The 21,628-nt window shown below is 38.9% G+C and overlaps 1 protein-coding gene across 2 annotated transcripts; it reads right to left on the bottom strand.

Moving 5' to 3' along the window:
• Positions 1 to 466: 466 nt before the first annotated feature.
• On the bottom strand, positions 467 to 21,505 carry cltcb (clathrin, heavy chain b (Hc)). Of its 2 annotated transcripts, XM_053506726.1 has the most exons (32): positions 21,012 to 21,503; positions 19,819 to 20,026; positions 18,074 to 18,342; positions 17,712 to 17,873; positions 17,492 to 17,605; positions 17,101 to 17,274; positions 12,894 to 13,091; positions 12,611 to 12,811; positions 12,349 to 12,501; positions 11,994 to 12,116; positions 11,742 to 11,879; positions 11,457 to 11,621; positions 10,768 to 10,948; positions 10,506 to 10,669; positions 10,274 to 10,399; positions 9,990 to 10,132; positions 9,664 to 9,898; positions 9,439 to 9,561; positions 9,168 to 9,313; positions 8,895 to 9,078; positions 8,598 to 8,790; positions 7,998 to 8,155; positions 7,733 to 7,897; positions 7,445 to 7,552; positions 7,166 to 7,333; positions 6,818 to 6,967; positions 6,577 to 6,708; positions 6,363 to 6,473; positions 6,068 to 6,238; positions 5,108 to 5,329; positions 2,761 to 2,836; positions 467 to 1,625 (listed from the first exon to the last, which is right to left on the bottom strand). In XM_053506726.1, exons 1-32 carry the CDS (start codon positions 21,051 to 21,053, stop codon positions 1,495 to 1,497), a joined length of 5,034 nt encoding a protein of 1,677 aa, XP_053362701.1. In that variant the 5' UTR covers positions 21,054 to 21,503; the 3' UTR covers positions 467 to 1,494. The 2 variants fall into 2 exon arrangements, with proteins under 2 accessions (XP_053362701.1, XP_053362702.1); XM_053506727.1 differs by lacking the exons at positions 467 to 1,625; positions 2,761 to 2,836 and adding an exon at positions 4,343 to 4,447 and having other exon boundaries at positions 21,012 to 21,505.
• Between the last annotated feature and the right edge of the window lie 123 nt (positions 21,506 to 21,628).

Genomic DNA, 21,628 nt, shown 5'->3' with positions numbered 1-21,628 from the left:
CAGTGGAACTATCTGGGATCTGGGACATGAAAATAAAACAATTTTACTCTATCCACCTATCCCTCTAGGAACCTTTGTAATCCAACTAGGGACCATGTAGCCAATAGTAATTATCATTGTATTTATTCCCGTCTTACAACTATGGTTGGCCCTCCACTCAACATTCAAACAATACATGCACTTTGGGAATGCCAATTAGCCTGCATGTCTTATTTTTTTAGTGGGAAAACATTTGAGTACCTGGAGAAAACCCACCAAGAATGCAGACTTCATGCACACAGACCTCATGATAGGAATCAAACCCAAATCCAAAGCCACTAAGCCGCCAATATGTAAAGTTTACTAAAACATTGTTTTAAAAAAAAAAAAAAAAAAAAAAGGGTGTGTGGGTGGGGGGGGGGCGCGGGGGGGCATGCCTATTTTAAATTCTTTCCAAGACAATAAAACCAAATGGAGGAATCGGGGGTTAGATTATTTTTCAACTTTAATGTGAGCAAGTTTACAATCAAAGCCACCAAAATAACGTTCACAATCCTGTAAATTTATTAGCTGCTCGTTCCGAGTACAAAGTACTGCGTGCAACAAAACTTTCAGGACAAGCATGGTATCCAGCTCGACACATCCGTTCTTCTGTACACTCCAAACAAAGCTAGAACGTAAGCTAGAACATCACAACACCAGGCATACACAAACCTCAAATACAGGGGAGATGCATGGTGAGTAAACACACAGAGGTCAGAAGAATAATCTTTTATCCCTTGCTCATTTTTATGGAAATCACACAAGAGCACTGTATAGAAGAACACAACAGGAGTTCTGCCTGTTACACACGGAGTGAATGAAAGGAGGCCAATGCTGACACACTCGATGAATACGGCTTCATGTTAAGGACTTAAAATTGCTTTCTATAATCATATGTCTGTATGCACATAAAATTCCATACAGCTACATACCTGTGTAGAATATCTGATTATTACTTAGTGTTGCTAAATGGATGCATATGCTTAAATTTTTTTTTTTTAACTTTTTTCCAGAATATACAATAATGAAGTGCATTATACAGACAGTTTAAGCGTTCACATACAGCACATCAAAATTAGGAGATTCTACATTAGTTCTTTTTTTCCCCTCTCATGATAGAGTGCAAATCAGATGCTTCACAACATGTGTTAATAAGGTTAATTGCTGTTGTCAAAATTTCACGTACATACGTCACCAATTCCCCCACTTAAAAAATAAAAGAAGAAAAAAATAAATCAATATAAGGACACAAAATCTGTTATATAAGTAGGCTTGAATATGGAATGTAACATAAAAAGGAATTACTTTCTTGAATAACTCAAATAAAAAGGAAGTCCTTCAATGCATTTTATAGAGAATCATTTAAAATGCACAAGTCTGATTTTCGCAACACTTCTGTGAATAAAGCACAATGAGCAGGGGGAGGAACTGAAGGAGAGACGGACGATGAGAAACGCAGGCGCTGGGACGGCTCTACATGCCGTAGCCGAAGCCGGGCTGTGCTGGCTGAGCGTAGCCAGCGGGGGCACCGTAGCCATAGCCGTAAGGCTGTTGAGGAGGAACGGCGACACTTGGGCCTGCAGTGAGCATCAGCTGGGGTGTCCCTGCAACAAAAAATTAACAAAAGAGAATTTCAGCTAAAAATTTAAATCAGTTTTGTAGTTCTTGTATTTTACTTAAGAGAACATTTCGAGCCTGGCTAGCAATGTAGCTAAGCCAATGTTACATTACAGCAGAACTGTCAATGTTACAACTACATCTAAAGCAAACCTCATCAGTAAACAGTGATTCTTATTGGTATTTAATTGATCATCAGTTCAAAAAACAAAATTACACAGTATCATTGCATTGCAACAGAAACGAGTGGCACAAACTATTAAAAATATTTAAATAAATAGATTCATTTTAAAAAAGGCTGTTTAGATGAATCCACACTGCAAGTGAAAACTCAAATGTGCTGCCCAGTTATATAGATACTTACCTGTATCCCAAGTTAACTGGATTTAAAACAAGGTGCCTAAATTTATTTGTAAATCAGAAATATGACAAGCAACCCAGGTGCATTATTTAATACTGTGGGGGAAAAAAATAAACTACTATAGTGTATAGGTTTGATCGCCTCCTTAAGGTTTCAGGTGATTAAGCATTATAATTGCACCCTCAAAAAAAAAAAAAAAAAAAATCAGGTTACACTTTGCCTATGTAATGTAACCAATCCTGTTCTTCAAGTCTTGCTTACGTCTCAGTTTTCAAAAGTGTTTCAGCGCAAGGTGACTGTGCGTCATATTGATAGTAGAGCTGTTAAACGCACTTTGGGCTAAGTTTTCAATGCCCTCAACATTGTGGAAAGAAAATGTTCTAGAAATATGAAAATTAATTGTAAAAACGGTTTCTACGAACAACAATACCACATCCTCAGGTTGCGTGCAGTGCAGCAGGTGGTGAAAGTCAAGGGGAAAAAAAAGGGGGGGGGGCACAATGGACCACAGCATCTCTTCCTGAACAATGCTTTGCATCAAAAAAGCAAATGTAAATAAAATAAACGATAAGTCTACTCAGAAATATAAATGGTAAAATTTTAACAGAGTACAGTCCATTTCTTTAGTCACGAGTGGGGTAAAAAAATCTTTTTGTATTGTTTTAAATGATTATGTGGTTGCATTCAAAATTCACAGAAATACTACAAGTGATGCAAGTGTTAAAAAAAGAAAAAAATAAATATATATATATATATCATACCATAAACAATGGGTTGTGCCTCTGTGGCTTGCTCTTCCTCTTTCCTCAAAGATTCGGATGCATCCAGCTTATCAACCTAAACGAGAGACAAAAAGAAGAAGAAAAAAATAACTAAGAAACAGGCTGCCACCCGGTGGCAAGAACATGAAACAACTGTCTGGCCTTCCTTGTCAAAGAAAATGACTGATGGATGGGACCATTCATGGCAAACGCTTAAAGCCAAGCTTAAACCAAGGTGCAAATGCTTTTAAAGCAGAGTGCAGGAGCGCTCACACACCAAGCTCTTTCTACAACAGTCCAGAACTGCTGGTGAACATGGATCCTATTGGAAAAACATCTCATTTGTGTTTGTCAACACCATGACATGAAATGGCGTTCATTGTTAACACTTACTAAGTGTAAAACAATACATTTGACTTTGACTCTCAAGTTTGATGGTCCCCCCCAATCAGCCACTGAGCGATTCATTTGAATAAAACTGTCCATATGTAGAAAACAGAACCCTGTAACCTAAACAGAGCTTAAGTGGCTGAGGTAAAGTGAATCGAATATCAAAATACATTTAGTGTATAAGAACAGGGGCTCCAAAGTCAGTCCTGTAATTATCAACAGTTAAAGTTTCATTAGGCAAAAAAAGGAAACTTATGACTCTTAAATAAATAAATAATAATGGTAATATTGTTTGCCCGTGACAAAAATAATTAGTTCCATAGGAAACCCTTGATGGGATAGGACCTGGATAGTTAAACTACAGCACAACAACCAAGGGTCGCCGCTGCTTAGGATGAGTGCATGCTTCATGATGGGTTCAGTTCTCTACATACAACTGGTGTGGATACTATGTTCGATGGGAATGTTGTTGAGCAGGCTTGAGAAAGATCAGCAAAGTCAAAAAGTTTTCACTGAAAAGGGGGGAAAAACATGCCAGAGGAGTAGCTGTTATTTGTTTAGTTACAAAGTTGTGCATGAAAGAGAGGCAGAGTAGAAGAGTGAAGGAGGAGTGATGGGGTGAGATGGATTCATACAGCCATTCACGGCTTCCAAACGCAGGCACAGCCAACAGCCATGTTTCCCTAACGTCTCAAAAGATGCTTTCGACAATGTAAACCGCATGCGTGAGATCTCCACAGCATACACTACTGAAGGACCACACTCTCATAACTGTAGATTTTAGTTTTCAGAGCGATCACATTAGCAATTATTATAGGATCCTGAAAGTGTGGTCACTTCTTCCAGGGTTTCCTCACACCTAAAATCACCTGCATTGCAGTCCATACTCGGATTAGTGGAGGAAATTTAAGCACAGCCGATTTAACAGGGAATAAGCTTTTACCACTGTTTATAGAAACCAATGCACCACTGACATACAGGGTGTTCGTTTGAGCAGGCTAAATGGCGGCTGCATGAGGAGCCAATAATTGACTGCAGTTCAGTGATGTTAATGAGAGCTCTTTATCTACAGGTCAGAAAGTTGCTCGCTACTGCAGCATCTGCTCGACACATGGTCAGTACTCTATAGGAAACTTGGAGGAAAATCTAGTCAAGGTATGTTTTAAAAGCAGCAGAGTGATATGGGAGGGGAAGGAGGGGAGAAAACTCATGCAGTTTCCTGTTTCAAGTCCTCCAAAACTACACAGGTTAAAAGGGTATAAGAGGCAGCCTTCACCTTTTCCTTAATTGCATCAACCTGAAAGGGAATTTAAGAGTAGCAGCTTAAGAAAATAAAGCAGACTTAACAGACCAGCATTGAAAATGCAAGGAGAGAACAATTGCAGAAATTAGCAATAGTGTCAGAAATCTATAGCAGGAGAAAGTATAAAATATAACTGCATTTAATAGATAGTTGAACTTTTGCAGGCATTCACAAGTCAGCAAACCTGATGTTAACTACACAGGCATGTGTATACCCATAATGTTAAGTATTTTTTATTTAAACTGAAATAATTACCTGCCTATAAAGTTTTTGTACTGATTAATTTACCTGGACAGATTCTGATTGCTTTATCAAACTTCTATACCACCTGTAATAATGTAATATTGCTCTGAAAACTCCCTGAACTTGCAAATCAAAACCCTAAACACACACCACAAAGAAACAAACATTGATTTTCATAGACAAAGTGAAGATGTTGTAATTGAAATGATATAATTAGTAAATGAAACAAATGAAATTATCATGGTGTGCTTTTTTTTCCTTTACATCTTTAATAACAGAACAAACCAATTCAGTTTCTTGATCCATGTTTGTCCCCCAGCTTGAATGCTTGTGAATCACATGATCAGTGTAATTCCAGACTACACAGACTGCTTATGTGACACTACAGAGCTGCAGAGTAAGGTGGCTCACCTTGCTGAGGTACTCCCTCATGACCTGGATGAAGTAGGGCATGGAGAAGTCCATGATGTTGTGCCTCCAGGCTGTTTCCAGCACCACGTCGGGCCGCAGGAGGTCGTAGCATGTGAAGAGGCAAGCGGCAAAGCACTCCTTCTTCTCCTCCTGCAGGAACCACTGCAGCAGCTCCTCAGCTAGCTCTGTGTCCTTCGACTCTGATGCATACTGCATGGCATCCTGCAGTGTGCATACACACAAACAGAAGGGTACATTGCCCTGCAAGTTCACACTCAGCCACTTTTGGTGCATCCTAGTGTGAAATTTTGTGCATCAGTAAACAACTGATGCAAATACAATCACTACTGTGTAATCATTCCTCCATTTGTTTTTTCCCCAGAAAACAGAGACCGCAGCACTCTTGCTTTATCTTGTCTCTCTCTTTCGAAGCTAATCTATAGTCAAATTCTTTGATGTATTCTTGCAGCTTTCTCTATTTTTGTGAAGTTTGCTGTTTCTCAGCTGAGAAGGCATTTGAGAAGAAGTACTGATTGAAATAACCAGTTCTTGCAAGCTATGAATACCAAGGTCTCAACAACCTTTTGTCTAATGGTATAAAATTAAAGCCATATAACCGCTGTACACTAAAGTATTACATGACACTATTAACCTTAGAGTATCGTTATTATATTATGGCTAAATCATGCCGTCCATATTATTTCTTGCACCAGTAACTCAGCATACACTGCAGGCACCTTTATACTTATAATACTTATTGTGCTAAAAATGCTGGGTCGTCTAAACATTGTGTCAGAGGACATAATTTAATTTCCTCACGCTTAAAAAGGATCATTTAACTAACAGGTTGACCCAGCACTTAAACGCATGTCCCTGGACAATCACACTGTACAACTTTAAAATATATCACACCTGAGCATGGCCACATAAAACATAAATAAATGTGCAGTGAATGTAAACCTTGTAGAGTTTATCCTTCTTGCAGAGTTCCACACTTTGCTTCCAGCGGTTGTTGCCTTTAAAGAGGTAGGCAGCAATTCTCCTGAACTCAATGAGCTCATGCTTCTCCAAGCTCTGGGCCAGTGATATGTTATCGAAGTTGTCATAGGCATCAATGGATGTACGCAAAGCCTGTGTGAAACACAAGACCAACAAAAAAAGATTTATCACAATTTACCCCTATATTAAAGATAATGACTATTATATGACGTATCAACAGCAGTAAAATCAAACCAGTCTGCTCTAGTCTTCCTACCTGGTAGTCTTCCTCAATTATGAAGAGATTGTTTAGTGCTTCATTGACTGATTTGTTGTTGTGGTTTTGTACAGATCGCAGGTATGGTTTAACCAGAGACAGCTGCTTAACCTGGAAGATTCAATAAATAAAGCAGGCGGGCGGGGAGAATAAGGATAAGTCTGGGCTTATAATATTGAACATGACTTTAGTTAAGTTAAGAAGCACAAAATACCTTTTGGAAGAAGTTAACAGCGCGTGTGTGATCAAGCCTTGGGGACAGGACGATGAGCAAATCATTCAGTAACAGGGGCTTGAACTCCAAATAAAACTGAATGGCTTTGTAATACAATTCCACATTAGCCACCTGAATATAAACGAATAAAATAATTAGATAAGAGATGCTGTTAAACGCATTTCTGAATGTTAAATGTTTTTCCTCCCTCTATAGAATAAATCAGGAGCAACTCCAGTACCTTGGTCACAATGTCTTTGAACTGGCTCTCCTTCCAAGCATCTGCAGGGTGGTTCATCATGGTGATTATGGCGTTATCGTATTCTTCATACTTGTCATAAAGGAAGACCAGCTCAGCCCACAGGTGAGCCTGTTCTGCTGCCCGCAAGACCTAGAGTACAGAACATTAAAACTATAAAGCACCACCAGCTAGACATAGGATTTTATATTTATATAAATATTTATGACTATATGAATAAATTGTTTTTATTTTTTAGAATTGTATGAATTTACTCTTCTCTAAATAGTGTTGACATAGACTCTCAAAGAATATTATTTATATTTAACAGTTTAAGCTACAGTATGTTACCTTAGGAATATTGACTCTTGACCAAAAGAGCTCGAGGTGCTCCCTCATCTTCTGTGGTTTGAACTTAGAATAGAGGATAGCCAGTTCAGTGAACATGCCCATGTGAGCACGCTCAAGCCCTAGTGCCGCCTCCAACATGGTTATCAGTTCCTCAAAATAGCCACGGTCCTGGAAGTAAAATTACATATACCAATCAACATTCAATACTATAAGACTTTTAAATAGTACACCAATGTAACTTAACAGCTAGGCTATAAGAGGAAGATTGAACTTGGTCACCTGGTAATAGTTAATGAGCTCCTCCAGTTCATCAGCATGGACAACAATATGCAAGCCACACATCTGTGCCAGACGGAATTCCTTCCCATCTACGCAAGCAAAACAGACCTGGGAAAAGATACCTCCTTACTCAGTGAACGCAGACAACAATATCTGGGATTAGAAAAGCCTTTATTAAAATAAAACTACAAAGCCCCCGCTAAAGAAAATAACCAGTTATTACCCACAAAAGCAGCAATTAGGTGAGAACAGTTTGGGAGTGTGTGTATGTGTGTGTGGCGCCCTCACTTCTTTCCAAGTCCGTGTGCTGTTGGCTTTGCGTGCTCCATCCACAGCAGCTTGGTATTCTCCCAGGTGGACCAGGGTGGAAGCCAGGCGGCCAAAGTTGGACACATTGTTGTAGAGTAGCTTAGCTGCCTCATACATCTTCTCATCATAGCATCGATCACCAACCTAAAGGACAAAATAAAATCAAAAGGAGCACATGGTTAACTAGAGCATATTACAAGCTTACAGTCTTGAAAGAAGTGTCAAGCTACAAAAAGCAGCATACTTGCTGGATGTGAGCGTTATTTGGGCCATTGATGAACTCCTCCAGTTCAGCCAGGCGATTTGTTTTAGCCAATGCAAAGATCAGCTCAGTCTCTACATATGATTCACGGGCCTTCTTACGCGCCATCTGCAAGAACTTGACCAAATCCTCCCAGTTTCCTGTGGAAATCACAACTCGTGAACCACCACAATACATATAAACCATTTAGCCTACAAAAGACTAAGCTTTTAAGACTAGCATTTTCCCCCCTTGTAACAAATTTCCAAGAGCTGCAGCTGTTATGCTGCATAAACACATTGCCTAGAGGCTAAATTAACAACTTTTATACCCACTTTCTTTAACAATAGTGTAATTAATCAAGGAAAGTTTGAATAATTCATAAATGAGATGTTTACATTTCTATAGTAAAACAAGCAGCAGTCTATAATGAACCCATACTAGACTAAAGGTTTATATCAATGACCAACCTTAATCTTTACTTAATGATTTGCTTGTATACTAAATTATGGAATGATTACTTTTGTATTTTTGGATACATTTTGCACACCACTCAGTCTGTGGGAAAGGATAAATTTGATGTTTTTGTTTGGCCGTGCTTACCACTTTGAGCTGCAGCATGTCCTACTTCCATGTATGCTGACGGGTCATCGGCCTTAATGTATGAATCGATGGCTTCCTTTACCAGGCCCTTCTGCAGTTGAGCTTTAGCCAACTGGCTCCACACTGCGGGTTCATTGCAGCGTTCAGCAAATTCATAGGCCCGGTCTAGGTTGCCGATGTGCTCAATCAAAACCTGCCACAGTCAAAACAATATATTCATGTTTGTGTGTGAGAGAGCGTGTGTCAGTTGAAAGCCCTAAAGCAGTTTTAAGGCAAAAGTAGATCTCTGCGACTGACCTGCACTGCAGATGTGTTGACATCAAACTTCCTGAAGATGGCAAAAGCCTCTTCAAAGAGCTCGTTGCTGATGGCAATGTTGGCAATATCAGGGGCATCGTAGTTGTCCAAACGGTTGATGTACTCCATTACGCGTGAGCGATCAGCTTTGATGGCAGTCAAAATGAGAAGGTTCTGCAGGTTCCTGAGCAGCAACAAAGTAAATGCTGAAACCAACAACAAAGTGAAATCTAGGAGATATGCAAAACATTTGATGGCCAATTGGAAACTAACCTGTGCTCGCTGAAAACAGAGTTATCCAAAACAATCTTCTCAAGAAGCTCAATCAGCTCATTAGGCAGATCAGCAGTCATGAAGGCTTTGACTGTAACAGACACCTCTTCTGGGTCCTGGGTCTCAGACAGTGCAGTCTGCACAACCTATGAGAGAAGAAAAGATAATAATGCAAGGACTTAAATCAGGAGAACCATTTATTATTATTTTATAATTCAAATTAGAATTATTGAGAAACCAAAATACATTTTCATCAGAGACACTTGTGTACCTGGTCAATCAGTGGCCTTCTGTAGGGATTGCTTTCCAGGAGAACACTGGCCCATAGTTCAGGGTCTTTACGACGCACCAAATATCGAGACAGACTCTTGAAAAGGGAGTTTTCATTGCATACCTGCATATTGAACAAGACAAATTTTTTTTTTCCCATATCAGCTTTTTATCATCAACTAAAAGTCAGTCCAGGACAGCTAAGCAAGCAGGATCAGTTCCTTACATTAATAAGCTCTTGGTCACATTGTCCTCTCTCGTAAGCCACACAAGCCAGATGGGGATCCCGCTTTTCGCAGTACTTGCCAACCACACGGCTGTCGTAGTACGGGTTCTCTCTGAGGAATCGTTCAGGGTTGTTGTTGCTGTCAATGTAGATTTTAGCCAGGGCATTGTGCGTAGCTGGTTCTTCACAGCCCTCATGAATACGAGCCTCCAGCCAGGGCAGCAGCAGCTTCAGTCTAGCATGTAAATATGGTATACAAGATCAGAACATATTTTCTGTTGAAGTTGAATCTGGACAAGGTGAGAACTGATACAAGAATGACGTACCTATTCCGCTTTTCCACCTCAGCCACCAACTCATCGGTGGAAAACTGTCCTCGGACAACCAGGATCAGGTTCTTAATGACGTCCTCTGAGCAGTCCACATCCAACAGCCCACCAATCACTACAGGCAAGCGGCTGGGATTGACCTGATCAAAAATAAATAAATAAACAAAATATATAAAAATAGTTCTGATTTGAAGGAACAAAATTTGACTTTTAAATAAAAAGCAGATGTTGCATAGGTGTTTGCTTGAGTTACTGCCACTTTGGTGGTCAGAGGGGCTTACCTTCTGCACGTAAATCTCAATATACTTTTGCAAGTTGTTGCGATACAGATAAAGGACTAGGTCATGGACAAAGTCAAAGCGGTCGCACACGATGATAAGAGGCAGCTGATCAGTCAGTTTAGCTTCCTAAACAAGAAAATATTTAACATCAGGATTACAAAATAGAAAATATTAAATTAAAAAAAAAAATTATAAAAAACATCCCTGAACAAGATAAGTTTTCTCTTCACACCTTAAGAAAATTCTTCACACGCTCAGCATCATAGCAGTTACTTTCTCTGCAGATTCTCTCCACCTCTTTAATCTGTCCAGTTTTACAGGCTGCCTGAATGTACTTAAAATGGACTTCTGGGTCCTGACTGAAGTTCACAATAGAGCCAAGGAAATAGAACAGACCTGGAAAAAAAAAAAGAAAAGAAAAAAAAAATTCCGAAATATTAACACCTAAAATATCCACTTTAACTGGGGCTTGATAAAGACGAATAAATGCTTACCTTCAAAGCTCTTAAAAGATTCAAAGAGCTCGGTGAGGGACTGGGTGGTGAGCTGCTCATGATATTTGGATGCAACCTGGACGCAGATCTGCAGGTTTTGGCGTATGTTGGCCGAGAGCATGGCTCTCAGGCACTCCAGGGAGTCCTCCACTGACAGTGAACCAAAAAAGTTCACTAGCCACTGCAGACAAAACATGTTTTATTCGTTTACTTACAAACTGTAACTATCAAAATATAAGGAGACAAATATATATAGCGCTCTCAGGCAAGGATAAAGTGGCCATCAGTGGCATGAGTCGGGACTGATTATTGACCTTAATCCATCAGAAGCTTTGGCATTTACAAAAGCATTAAGCTACTCTTTGGTTTAAGCTTTTATATAGAAAATGCTATCAGATTTTAAATTAGTTATGTATATAATTAGTGACAAACGTGTTATCCATTTTAAATTGTTTTGTGCAATTTCTACCTGCATTATGTAAAGCAAAGTCTGATTTCCATAATTATATTTCTGACTCTTCTGAAAAGATTTATACGCAAATGTTTTCAGTCGCATACAGCACAATGTAATAAATTAAGCCAAACAGACTAATATTTTGTGCCACAGTAATGGTACACTTAAAGTAAAAGTGTTTCCTGAGCTAGCTACATTACACAATAGAAGAGTACATAAAATCTTCAGTGACTACCTCAGGGTTGAGCAGGTGGGTGTGTACCACAGCACGTTTGATGTCATACAGGTCAGTGTAGTGTTCAAGGGCTCTTTGAAGCAGTCCGGCTTTCTCACATAGCTGGGCAACATGAGCTCGGTCATAGTGAGTGAACATCTGATTTCCCAAAATAGCATCAGCAACCTAAAAAAACACACAAAAATACCATTATTCAAACTTGATCTACACAAACTCAAGGGAGAAGCTTTTCAAGCATCAGGGCCAATATAAGTAAGAAGAAAAGAGGCGAAGGTAAAAGATGACCTGTGGCGCATGCATCAAGTTCATTTCCAGCAGCCGCGTCTGCAGTGGACCTTCAGTGGGTCGGTTGTTCTTTAGAGCATCCAGCAGGAAGGAAGTGCACTGCTGAATCAGGTTGTACTCCATGAACACATCCACAATCTAAGTAGAAAGAAAAACAACATGCATAAATTCTCCCTTCAGCCTGGAACAAAATGACAAATACATGACAATAAAACACACACAAAAAAAAAAAGAAAGAAAGAAAATGGAGACCTGGGTAATGTCAGCCAGTGGTTCCTCGTCCTGCACAAGCATCTGGGAGAACTGCAGGCCTTGCTCTGGACTGATGCGCATCACGTTTCGAAGCAGAAAGATCCAGTCTGGAGTGTAACCGACCTGCAGAGATAGAGGAATATAAAAGGAATATAAAAGGAATATAAAAAACCTATTAACTACAATCATTTATTCTTTGCGTTGAAGTGTGTGGGGGCATTGTAAATTACTGGTCCATTATTATGGATTTGGGAAAGCTAAGCAGCCGTGAAAACAACAGGTAAGAGGCATGGATTTTATTTGAATTTATATACTAAACAATACATTATTTAAATTCTCCACGCAATCAACTCACCTTCTTTGCATACAGTACAATTTTCTGGAACTGGCCAGTCTCAGCAAAACACTGAATGACTTTATTAGGGACATTTGCTCTCAGATACACACTGAGAGCGAGAGTTGGGTCCACAGATTTCACCAAATCACCCAGCTCTTCAGAGCACTCCAGCTAAAACAAAAACATGACCACCGTCATTCACATATTCTGAATATACTGATGTCATTTTTTTTTTTTTTACTGCAAAGACAAATTTCAAGATGACCTTTAGACCGCTCACCTTATCTTCCTTCAGCCATTTCTCCAGCAGCTGCTTGCGGCCCTGCTGCAGTACAGGCCTACACAGCTCCAGGGACTCAAACTTGTTCAGCTGGCCCTGATCCAGCAGGATGCCAAAGTACTGAAGCAGAGGAGAGGTTTGGCCTGGTTGGGCAGGAACACTCTGGAAACGCCGAATGGTGTCTGGGGTGCGCAAAATACCCTGAGAAGCAACAAAATCAATGTAAAAAAAAAAAAATCCAGACACAAATGGATTGATAAAATGCAAAGCTACTAAAAGATACCTTTGGTGCATTGGCGGCAACCTTGGCTGCCTCGGAGTAGTTGCCCCCTGCAAACAAATTGTTGAACTTGCGTGCAAAGAGCTCCTCTGCGCCAGCCAAGTTGTTGCGTACGGCCATGCGCAGTGCCAGATCAGGGTTCTGCAGGACATTGGTGATGTAGGGGATGATGTTCTCTTCCTCTACGCACACTGACAGAACCTAAAGAAAAACACAGACAGGTGTTGCATAATGTAAAGGAGACAGTAGTACTTAGTAGAACGAGCTGCTACAGAAAGCAGTGGGGAGGATGGTGACCTACATGCACGTATGAATAAAGGAAGATTTAGGGCATCTTTACTTCAGGTACCTTTAATTCAGGTAAGCTGCATGCTGTCAGTTTACTTAAAATGAATCCTATTTTCTCTTCTTTCCCAGAATAAAAAGCAGTTAAACAGGGAACTAAATTATTTAAGGCACAGCCCTGAAAAGTATTAGCTTTTACAAGTTGCAGTTCATATGACAAGTGTACACCAAAGATCAAACTGTATTTACACTTAAAGTGCAAGCGTAAAACATAGTGATATGGTCTTGGCGTGACAAATTCAAATCCTGAGGGTGCTACAGTCTTTCTCAGGTGTGAACCAAAGAAGCAAACTGACTCTCTGGGTAGAAGGGAAGACATTCTCTTACTCCACTTTAAATCACAACGACACTTAAACCATTCTGAGAGACCTTTTATGCAGAAGAGGGCAAATAGCGGTTTCCTCCTAGCGTTATGCTGGATTGCACTGCAACATTAACAGTAGTATTTTTAATTTAAGTCAATTCGGTGTCCTTTCCCTTCAAAAAAAAATTCTGTACTGCTTTTTTAAAGAAATGACGACTTATTTTATAATGACTAATATGAGTGTTAAAGAATCAAATAAAGTACCTCTACTGTTTAGAAAATTATTCTATATGACTAGTCACCCTTGCCTCAGGGAGGAAAAAAAAAAAAAAAAAAACAAACAAAACCCCTAATATTTAACTCATGAACTCAAAACTAATCTCAAGAGGTGAGATTAACCAAATAAGTAGAAAGAATATTATCTCTATTGAAGTAATTTCAATAAAAGTAACTTAACTGTTTTTCAACGTCTATTACCTCCAATTACAAGATCCAATCTTTCATTTGCCACAGACATGTAGTACACCAAAAAATAGAAACCTCAAAAAAAAAAAAAAAAAAAAAAGGGGGGGGTGACTAGACATTGCTGTCGGGTAGAAATTCCACTGCCATCTGGTATTTTGGATGTATATTTGCAGCACAACACAAATACTAAAGCATAAGTATACTCAGTGACTTATCATGGCATGAAATGTTGGTATCAAATGAACGGGTTTATGTATTTCACAAACTACTAGCCTGAGAATCACACACAACCGTATCTAAACAGGAAGGGGAAAAAAACATGACTGATAAGAGAGGTCAAAAATCTAAAGAGTCAGATTGGTTTAAGCTACCAAGGAGGATATGGTCACTCTGTACAATAATGGAAAGGACCTTTGACGTGACCATGATTCCTGTTCTTGACTTGATGTGGTCCTCTGCTGCTGTGGCCCATGCACCTCAAGGTTTAATAGGTCCTGAAATGCTTTTCTGCTCACCATGGGTATAAAGATTAATTGAGTTATTACATCCTTATAGCATGGCATACCAAACCAGTGATCATTCTCCTCTGATCGCCCTCAACAGTAATGCATTTCAGTCTGCGGACAGTACAAACATCCTGTGCTTTTGTTGTTTAGTTTTTTGCACTATTGTATGCCAAGGCTCTTATGCATGATCAGCAGTTTCTCAAACCAACTCATATAATACCAACTATCATGGTAGGATCACACTTTTTCCTCATTCTGGTGTTTGAGCGCTGTATGGCGGTTTGACAGTTCTTATGCACTTAAATCTGTAAGCAAACATATACGTGCATACTGCAAGTTTAACAAAACAGTCCCAAGAACACCAAGGATTATTACTTTATTTTACAGTGGGTATAAAGGTACTTACCTGTGACTTTGTTTTCACGTCACCTGACAGCAATACAATATTACAATCTAGAATTTTGTAACTCTGCTACATTTTCTTTGTTGTTAAAATGTTTTAAGCAATGCTACTAAACAAACTTTTATTAAAAGTGGTAAAGTGGTATCAAACAATGAATTTCTGAAAACGCATTTCTGAAGAATCATTTGTATGCAAGTCACTGAGGTGTAGTTGGTCGCCATTACATTCTTAGTGTGCACAAGGGCAGGATGGTCATGCGACCACTTTCTAGCAACGTTAGAGATTTTTTAACCTTTATTATTGCTCTGATTGTGCTTAATGTTTAACTGTTTAAGTAACTTTATTTCCATTAGATGACTTCAGGTCAATGTCTATATGCATTTTTTTCTGCTAAATCCTCATTGATGAAAGACAGGAAATTTATGTTTGCAACCTCATAGTTAAATTCCAGGGAAACAATGTCTGACCAAGAGAATTTAAATAGACTGATGTGTTTTCAAAAGTATCTTGCTTTCAATGAATAATCAAGTCAAGTAATGTCCAACACATTATTAAAACCTGGAAGGATAATGCGAACCCTTTAACTTTGTGGAAGAAACGTGGTCACAAAAACAAAGAAATAAATGTAAAATCATGAATAGAGAAAACACTTAAATTTGCTAGGGATCATAAACATTGGATTTTGGAGCACTGGAAAAAGGTCACGATGTGTCATGAGTCCTGAGTGATGTGCCAGTCGGGCTAAGAAGTGTGGCATCATGCATAGTGGCCACTATACAAGCCTCTTGAGGAAGTGTTATCATCTGGGGTTGCTTCAGTTGGTCAGGTCTAGATTCAGCAACATTATGTGGCAATAAAATAAAGTCAGCTGATGACCTAAATGTACTGAATTAAGTTAGTCTATAAACTTTTTCGTTCCCTGATACAAGAGACATTTCAGGACTCAAACTGTTAAAGTGGTTCTGGGAGTATGAGAAATAATTTTCACAAATTAACTGGCCAAAACCACTGTGTGCTGTCATCAAAGCTAAAGGCGAAAAAACGAAATCTTCATTGTGACTTACAAAAAAAAAAAAAAAAAACCTACGTACATTTCTTTGTGCTTTAATCTAAATCAAACATTTCCCTTGGTCAACTCCCACCCACCCCCATTTTAGTGACATGTCCCAGCAATCCTGTAAAACTTTGAAACACTAATTCAATCCCCTGCCTTCAACAGCAGAAGAATTGGATAGCACACTTATGGTTTTTTTCTTCCATATCTCAACAAATATTTAAATGTTTGCAAGATTTAAAGAATTATAACCATACCCGGTATGAAGCCGATTAACGAGTTCAACCTTGATATTGATCAATAGGTCAGTGCAAGGTCATTTTTCCCCCTGTAATACATTTCTTTATGTTTGTTCTATCTTTTAAGGGTATTTCTGACTTCCAAGTACAATCTATTAACACTAGACTTTAAGCCAGAGGCATTACCACCTTTGACATATATAAGTGTATAATAATATATAAAATATGCTTTACAAGACAATCTTTTTAGGAGGTGGTACTATGCTCAGACATTTTAATAAAGACAGCCCAACAATTAAATTTACAAATTAATAATTGTTTCAAATGCTGTGCCATCATCATGACCACACCAAACAGAAAGAAAGATAGAATGAAGCTGAAATCTTTCATCATGTGTAGCAGCATCCAGCAGGCAGAGCAGGAAAGTGAAACATTAAGTAGATTAGAGATCTTGTCACCACATCCCACTATTTACATGATGCTGGGGAGCCTGTTGAGCACCGGCAGCCACAACAGTAGTAATTGGTATGGTTGGATTCCAAGGTTGAAGTATAGAAGCTCATACAGACGTGTTTTACGCAGTTCCAAGGCTTGATGCTGTTGAGGCTAGCACACAAGCAGACTTGAAAAGGCAAAGCTACAATGAAGCGTGGTCATCTTTCTTCGCAGTCACTGCATATTTCATGGCTCGGAAGCCTGTGCTAGAAAATTATTCAACACCTGAAAGCATCAGGTTACAGTAAACAGAGGGACAATCACCAGCCTAAGTCTACTGTTTGCAGTGTGCAAACAAATCGTTTGGGTTTACTCCTCGAGAATACATTCATAAATCAAATGCCTGACGAGATAAAAATCATATATTATTGACCATCCAAAAAAAAAAAGAAACAATACCTGTCCCTTCCTGTTAACACCAATGATGCCAGAAGTAGCCTCATGAGGAGCGGTGACAAAAATGGTCTCCCCGCTGATCCTGTTCATGTAGATGCAAGTGCCAGTTTCAAGGTCATACAGGTGGATGTAGCCATATTTGGTGATGAGAAAGACTACATCATGTTTGGAGCTGATCTACACAAGTAAAAACAAACCTTAAATGACATCAATCATCTCTGATATATTTGAACATATGTTTCAGCTGCTTGAATTGAAATACATGTCTTGGAATTTACAAAATTTGGATAGCAGTTACAACACATCTGCTCTTTCAACATTCTGCAACATCACGCTCAATGACATGCGATAAAGTAGGAATGACAAAACTATTTAAAAGGAGAAAAAAAAATACCTGCATAGCAACAGGGAAGTCGTTTTGGGCTTCTGGTGGAAAGAACACATCTACGGCTTTCTTCGGGAAAGGCTGATTTCCAGATGGAGGAGTTCCGACTTCGATAATGTGGAGCTAGAGATTCGGTTTAAAAAACAAAAAAATTTTTTGTAAATATGAGCTTTTAACTCGAAAAAATATTCCCATGTCATTTAAAAAGAAAACTTTTTAAAATTGAGACCTTTCCTCCAGCTTGACCACGAACAGCAAAGCAAAACAGTGTGGATTCTTCAGCATTTCCCTCCATTTTGAACTGAGCAAAGCCTGCAGCATGGCCTTCAATAGGCTGTGACACCTTTCTGTCCACAGAGTACAGCTGCATGGCTCCGACCACACGGTTTTGCTGCAAAGAAATAAATACAAAAACTATTTCAAACTCACTCATTCTTCAAACCACCGAAGGCTGATATTAAACCAGAACAAATCATCATGGGAAATTTGTTATGCTTTCAAACAAATGGAAAAGTGACTAGTGTCAATGACCTAATTATTTCCAGATTCTCACCACACCCTTATTTTGAACAAACATGAACTAAGGCCTACCTGTGCGGAAATCCCAATAAGAAGGAGCCATTTCTGTTTGGCGTCAGTGCGGTAGTTTATAATTTGGCAGCCTGCTAAGCTGGAATGCCGGTCGAACACTTTAACAGGCTGGGAATCGCCTTCCATGCTCCAGTGGTAGACTGCATTGTCTGTTACTAGTGCTACGGTGTTGAGGGAGATCCACTTCCAGAATGTCACATCGTCAGTCATGGTGTGCGCTTTCATCTTGCTCTTCATCTCAATGTTGAAAATCTGGAGGGTTTTCGCAGCTGGAAAAGGGGGGGAAAAAAAGGAAAAAGACTTGAAAATTTAATCAACCTATCTGAGGAGTATAAAAATCACAATAGTATTTAGAGGTTAAGCAGACAACACAGACAAATGACGTGTGATCAGATGTCAAAGACATGAAAAAGTGCAGACGGCGAAACTCAGGACAAACAGCTGCAGTGCAAAGAAGACCTCAAAACCCAACACCGTAACAACATTCATACACACAAACCTTTGCTCTGCATTTAGGCCAATTCTCTAAAGTTCTACTGTGATATTAAATTTCTTACAGCTTAAATAAATTCACTCAATTACTCCAATTCAGAAAATTTGAGACTACTTTGTCATGACATTAGGTCTGAATTAAAATAAATGAATAACTAAATCAAAACGTACTACCTACAAGACTATCACATTTGCGTTTATGTTTCTATTAACGGTGTTAAAAAAAATGCATTTTTTATCATAAATGGACCAGGACATCATGAGAAATAAGTGGAATCCGTTACCTCTAAAATTTATGATAGAGTTTTTTTCAGGCAGAACAAAAGCTATGGCTTCACCTTTCTGTTCTCACATTTAGCCTACACAATCACCTCATTACCAACTGAAAATAAAAATCCCAATTTAATGAACATATTGCAAGCACAATGGCAAAATCAGTACAAGACTGGAGCAACTGATGACAAAACTGATACATCATCATCAGTGACTTAGTAATGTGCAGCATTTCAGCTCTTTATTATATCTTACTTGCAAAAAAATTCACAGAATTTCTTTCGACGACTCCCTGCATCTAAACTGAGATTCTGCACCGACTTATATTTCCAGTCCTGAAAACGATTTCACATTGCAATTTGTGGAATCTACAACCCCGCCCCCTCATCGATGCATTAGCTATTAAAAAGCTCACACATTTCACAAAGAGAGAGAGCAAGAGAGAGAGAGAGAGAGCGAGCGAGCGAGAGCAAGAAAGAGAGAGGGGGGAAAAAGAAAAAAATAAAATAAAATACAACCCGCACAATTCAGTATAGATGAAATTGAACTCACCGTCTGCAAACATAAGAAAGCAGTAAGGAACAAAAGAAGAATAAAAACAAGCAAAAAACAGACAAAGCATTTATGACAGCAAGACATTTCCAATGAGTACTTTATGACTACTATTAACATCAAATTACTACAAGAGGCAGGCAAGTGCCAAGGAGCAGACTTTATACAAAATAAAATGGGCATAGCAGTGAATATGAACAAAAATGTGAAAATAATATATACAGTGTATATATATATATTTATATAGTGCCTATATGTATAAACATTAAGTGACCTAGAGACAGAAAACATGGTAAACATTAATGTTAAGCTAATAATAATTCGGGCAACCAAAAAAATATAAAATGATGCGGTCATGTCATAAGGACAATTAAAAAAAAAAAATAACAGGCAGAACACCTATAAAATCTGGTTGGAAAGTGTCTTACCTTTAAGAGCAATCACTTTGCTGGCTGGATTCATGATTGCACTATCTGCGGAGATGGGCCTGCGGATGGGCGAATTGGGATCGCTCAGGTCGATGATGACCACCTGTGCTTGCTCTCCGACCTTTTCCCTCACGCAGATGAACTTGTCTGACTCCATAGTCAGAGTGCTGAACCCGATGTTTGCCGGGTTAACGCCCAGGTTCTGGAGCTGATATGGGGGAGAGGGGGGGGAGACAAGAAAGAAAAAAAACAAAAAGGGAGGAGGGGGGGGGGTGTTTAAAAAAAATTATAATAAATCATCAAGTATGAGAGTTGATGGAGACAGGGAGCAGGGCCATGTCCAGGAAATCCTGCTGACATTCTGCAACATTCAGCAGTATTCTGGAAAAAAAAATCTGCACAAACTTGCACAAAATGAGAAGTAATTCAAAGAACTAAAAGGGTGGATTGTTACATTTTAAATAAAATTTAAACAACCCACTTTGAAATGAATTATTAATAATAATAAATAATAAATATATAATATATAATAATAATAAAAATAATGGCACCATGTACACAAGTCCCTCACCACACCTTTGCAGATGTTGAGGTATGCGTTTAGAATAAAGATTTAAAAGCTTTTTAACGTTCAGGACATACATTTTACAGCATTACGCCCATTTACAATTAAATATATTACATTAAATATAAGACGTAATTAACTAAAAAGTGACAAATGTTAACAATCAAACATTTTTCTTGAATGACAAACAGAAGAAGCAATTTTAAAGCAGTGACAGCGGGGTTCAGGATGCCCGGGCCGCGGGCTAATATTTTCCCAGGCTAGTTACTCAGGCTGTAATTTAGCTAGTCAGCTGAGTAAGCGTTCTTTTAGCACACTAGCTCTGTCTAATGTCAATGTGGTCAACCTAAACAATATAATATAACGTAAAACAAATTCTAACAATTATATTTCAATAACCGTTTTATGTATTTCATAATCCATCCGAGTGTTTGTATTAGCCGCTGAGATGTCGCTAAACCCATAGGAGGTCATTCATTTGACTCGAGCCTTCAAGCTAGCACAAGGCGTTCTCGGTATGCTAGCAAACTCAAACGGACTCATTCGAAGTTCGATAAAAATATATAATATAAATTTTTTTTTATTAATACATCGTGTTTTATCGTGTGTAAATGTGTCTGAGTCTTACCTGCAGGTGCTCCTGAAAGCGAATAGGCAAGATCTGAGCCATGGTTAGGTTTCTGCTCTCCCGGCCAGATAGCTAAGCTAGCTACTCACTACGACCTCCTTCCTGCACGGGCACCGCAATCAAATGCCACTAAATTAAAAAAAGAAAAGAGACTGCCGAACAGGGAAGATGTAAAAGCTTGAAGTGATGAAGGTTGTTTCGAGGTGTTACACGAACAGCGCCGATCCTGTCTCAGGGATGACTGATTTTTCTCCTGCACTGCTTGAGACGGAAATCAGCGGACCCAAAGCTGAAGTCCTGAAACCCGCAATGGCGGCGGAAACGCAGGAAAGCCTCAACACGGAAGCGTCAAGACGACGAAGGACAAAAAACATTCAACCATTTTGTAGAACCTGGAAGACTACACGATATTTTTCGAATTGTGCACGACTATGTTTTTGGACGTGTAACGTTTTTAAACACGAGTTTTAAATAATGGCTGTAGTATAAACCCCTTAATTAAATCACTAATTTATTTTTGCCACATCATTCAGCAGATTGCATGTACGTCATTTCCGGTAAACTAGAACGGTTTCACAATCGCACTACCCATACTACAAAGTATCTAAAAACTGCAT

The sequence above is a fragment of the Clarias gariepinus genome, chromosome 11 (genome assembly GCF_024256425.1).
Source record: "Clarias gariepinus isolate MV-2021 ecotype Netherlands chromosome 11, CGAR_prim_01v2, whole genome shotgun sequence".
Taxonomy (NCBI): domain Eukaryota; kingdom Metazoa; phylum Chordata; class Actinopteri; order Siluriformes; family Clariidae; genus Clarias; species Clarias gariepinus.
Note: the sequence above shows the minus strand (reverse complement) of the source record. Positions and strands in the feature narration are given on the sequence as shown.

Bases quoted from the DNA above. Each gene is read 5' to 3' on its own strand.
- cltcb (XM_053506726.1), bottom strand. From the start codon at position 21,053: ATGGCTCAGATCTTGCCTATTCGCTTTCAGGAGCACCTGCAG. The intron at 17,606-17,711 runs GTCTCAATTTTA...CCGAATCTCTAG, and splicing joins GTGGTCAAGCTGGAGGAAAG to CTCCACATTATCGAAGTCGG. The intron at 7,334-7,444 runs GTGACCAAGTTC...TTTTACTTCCAG, and splicing joins AGCTCATTAACTATTACCAG to GACCGTGGCTATTTTGAGGA.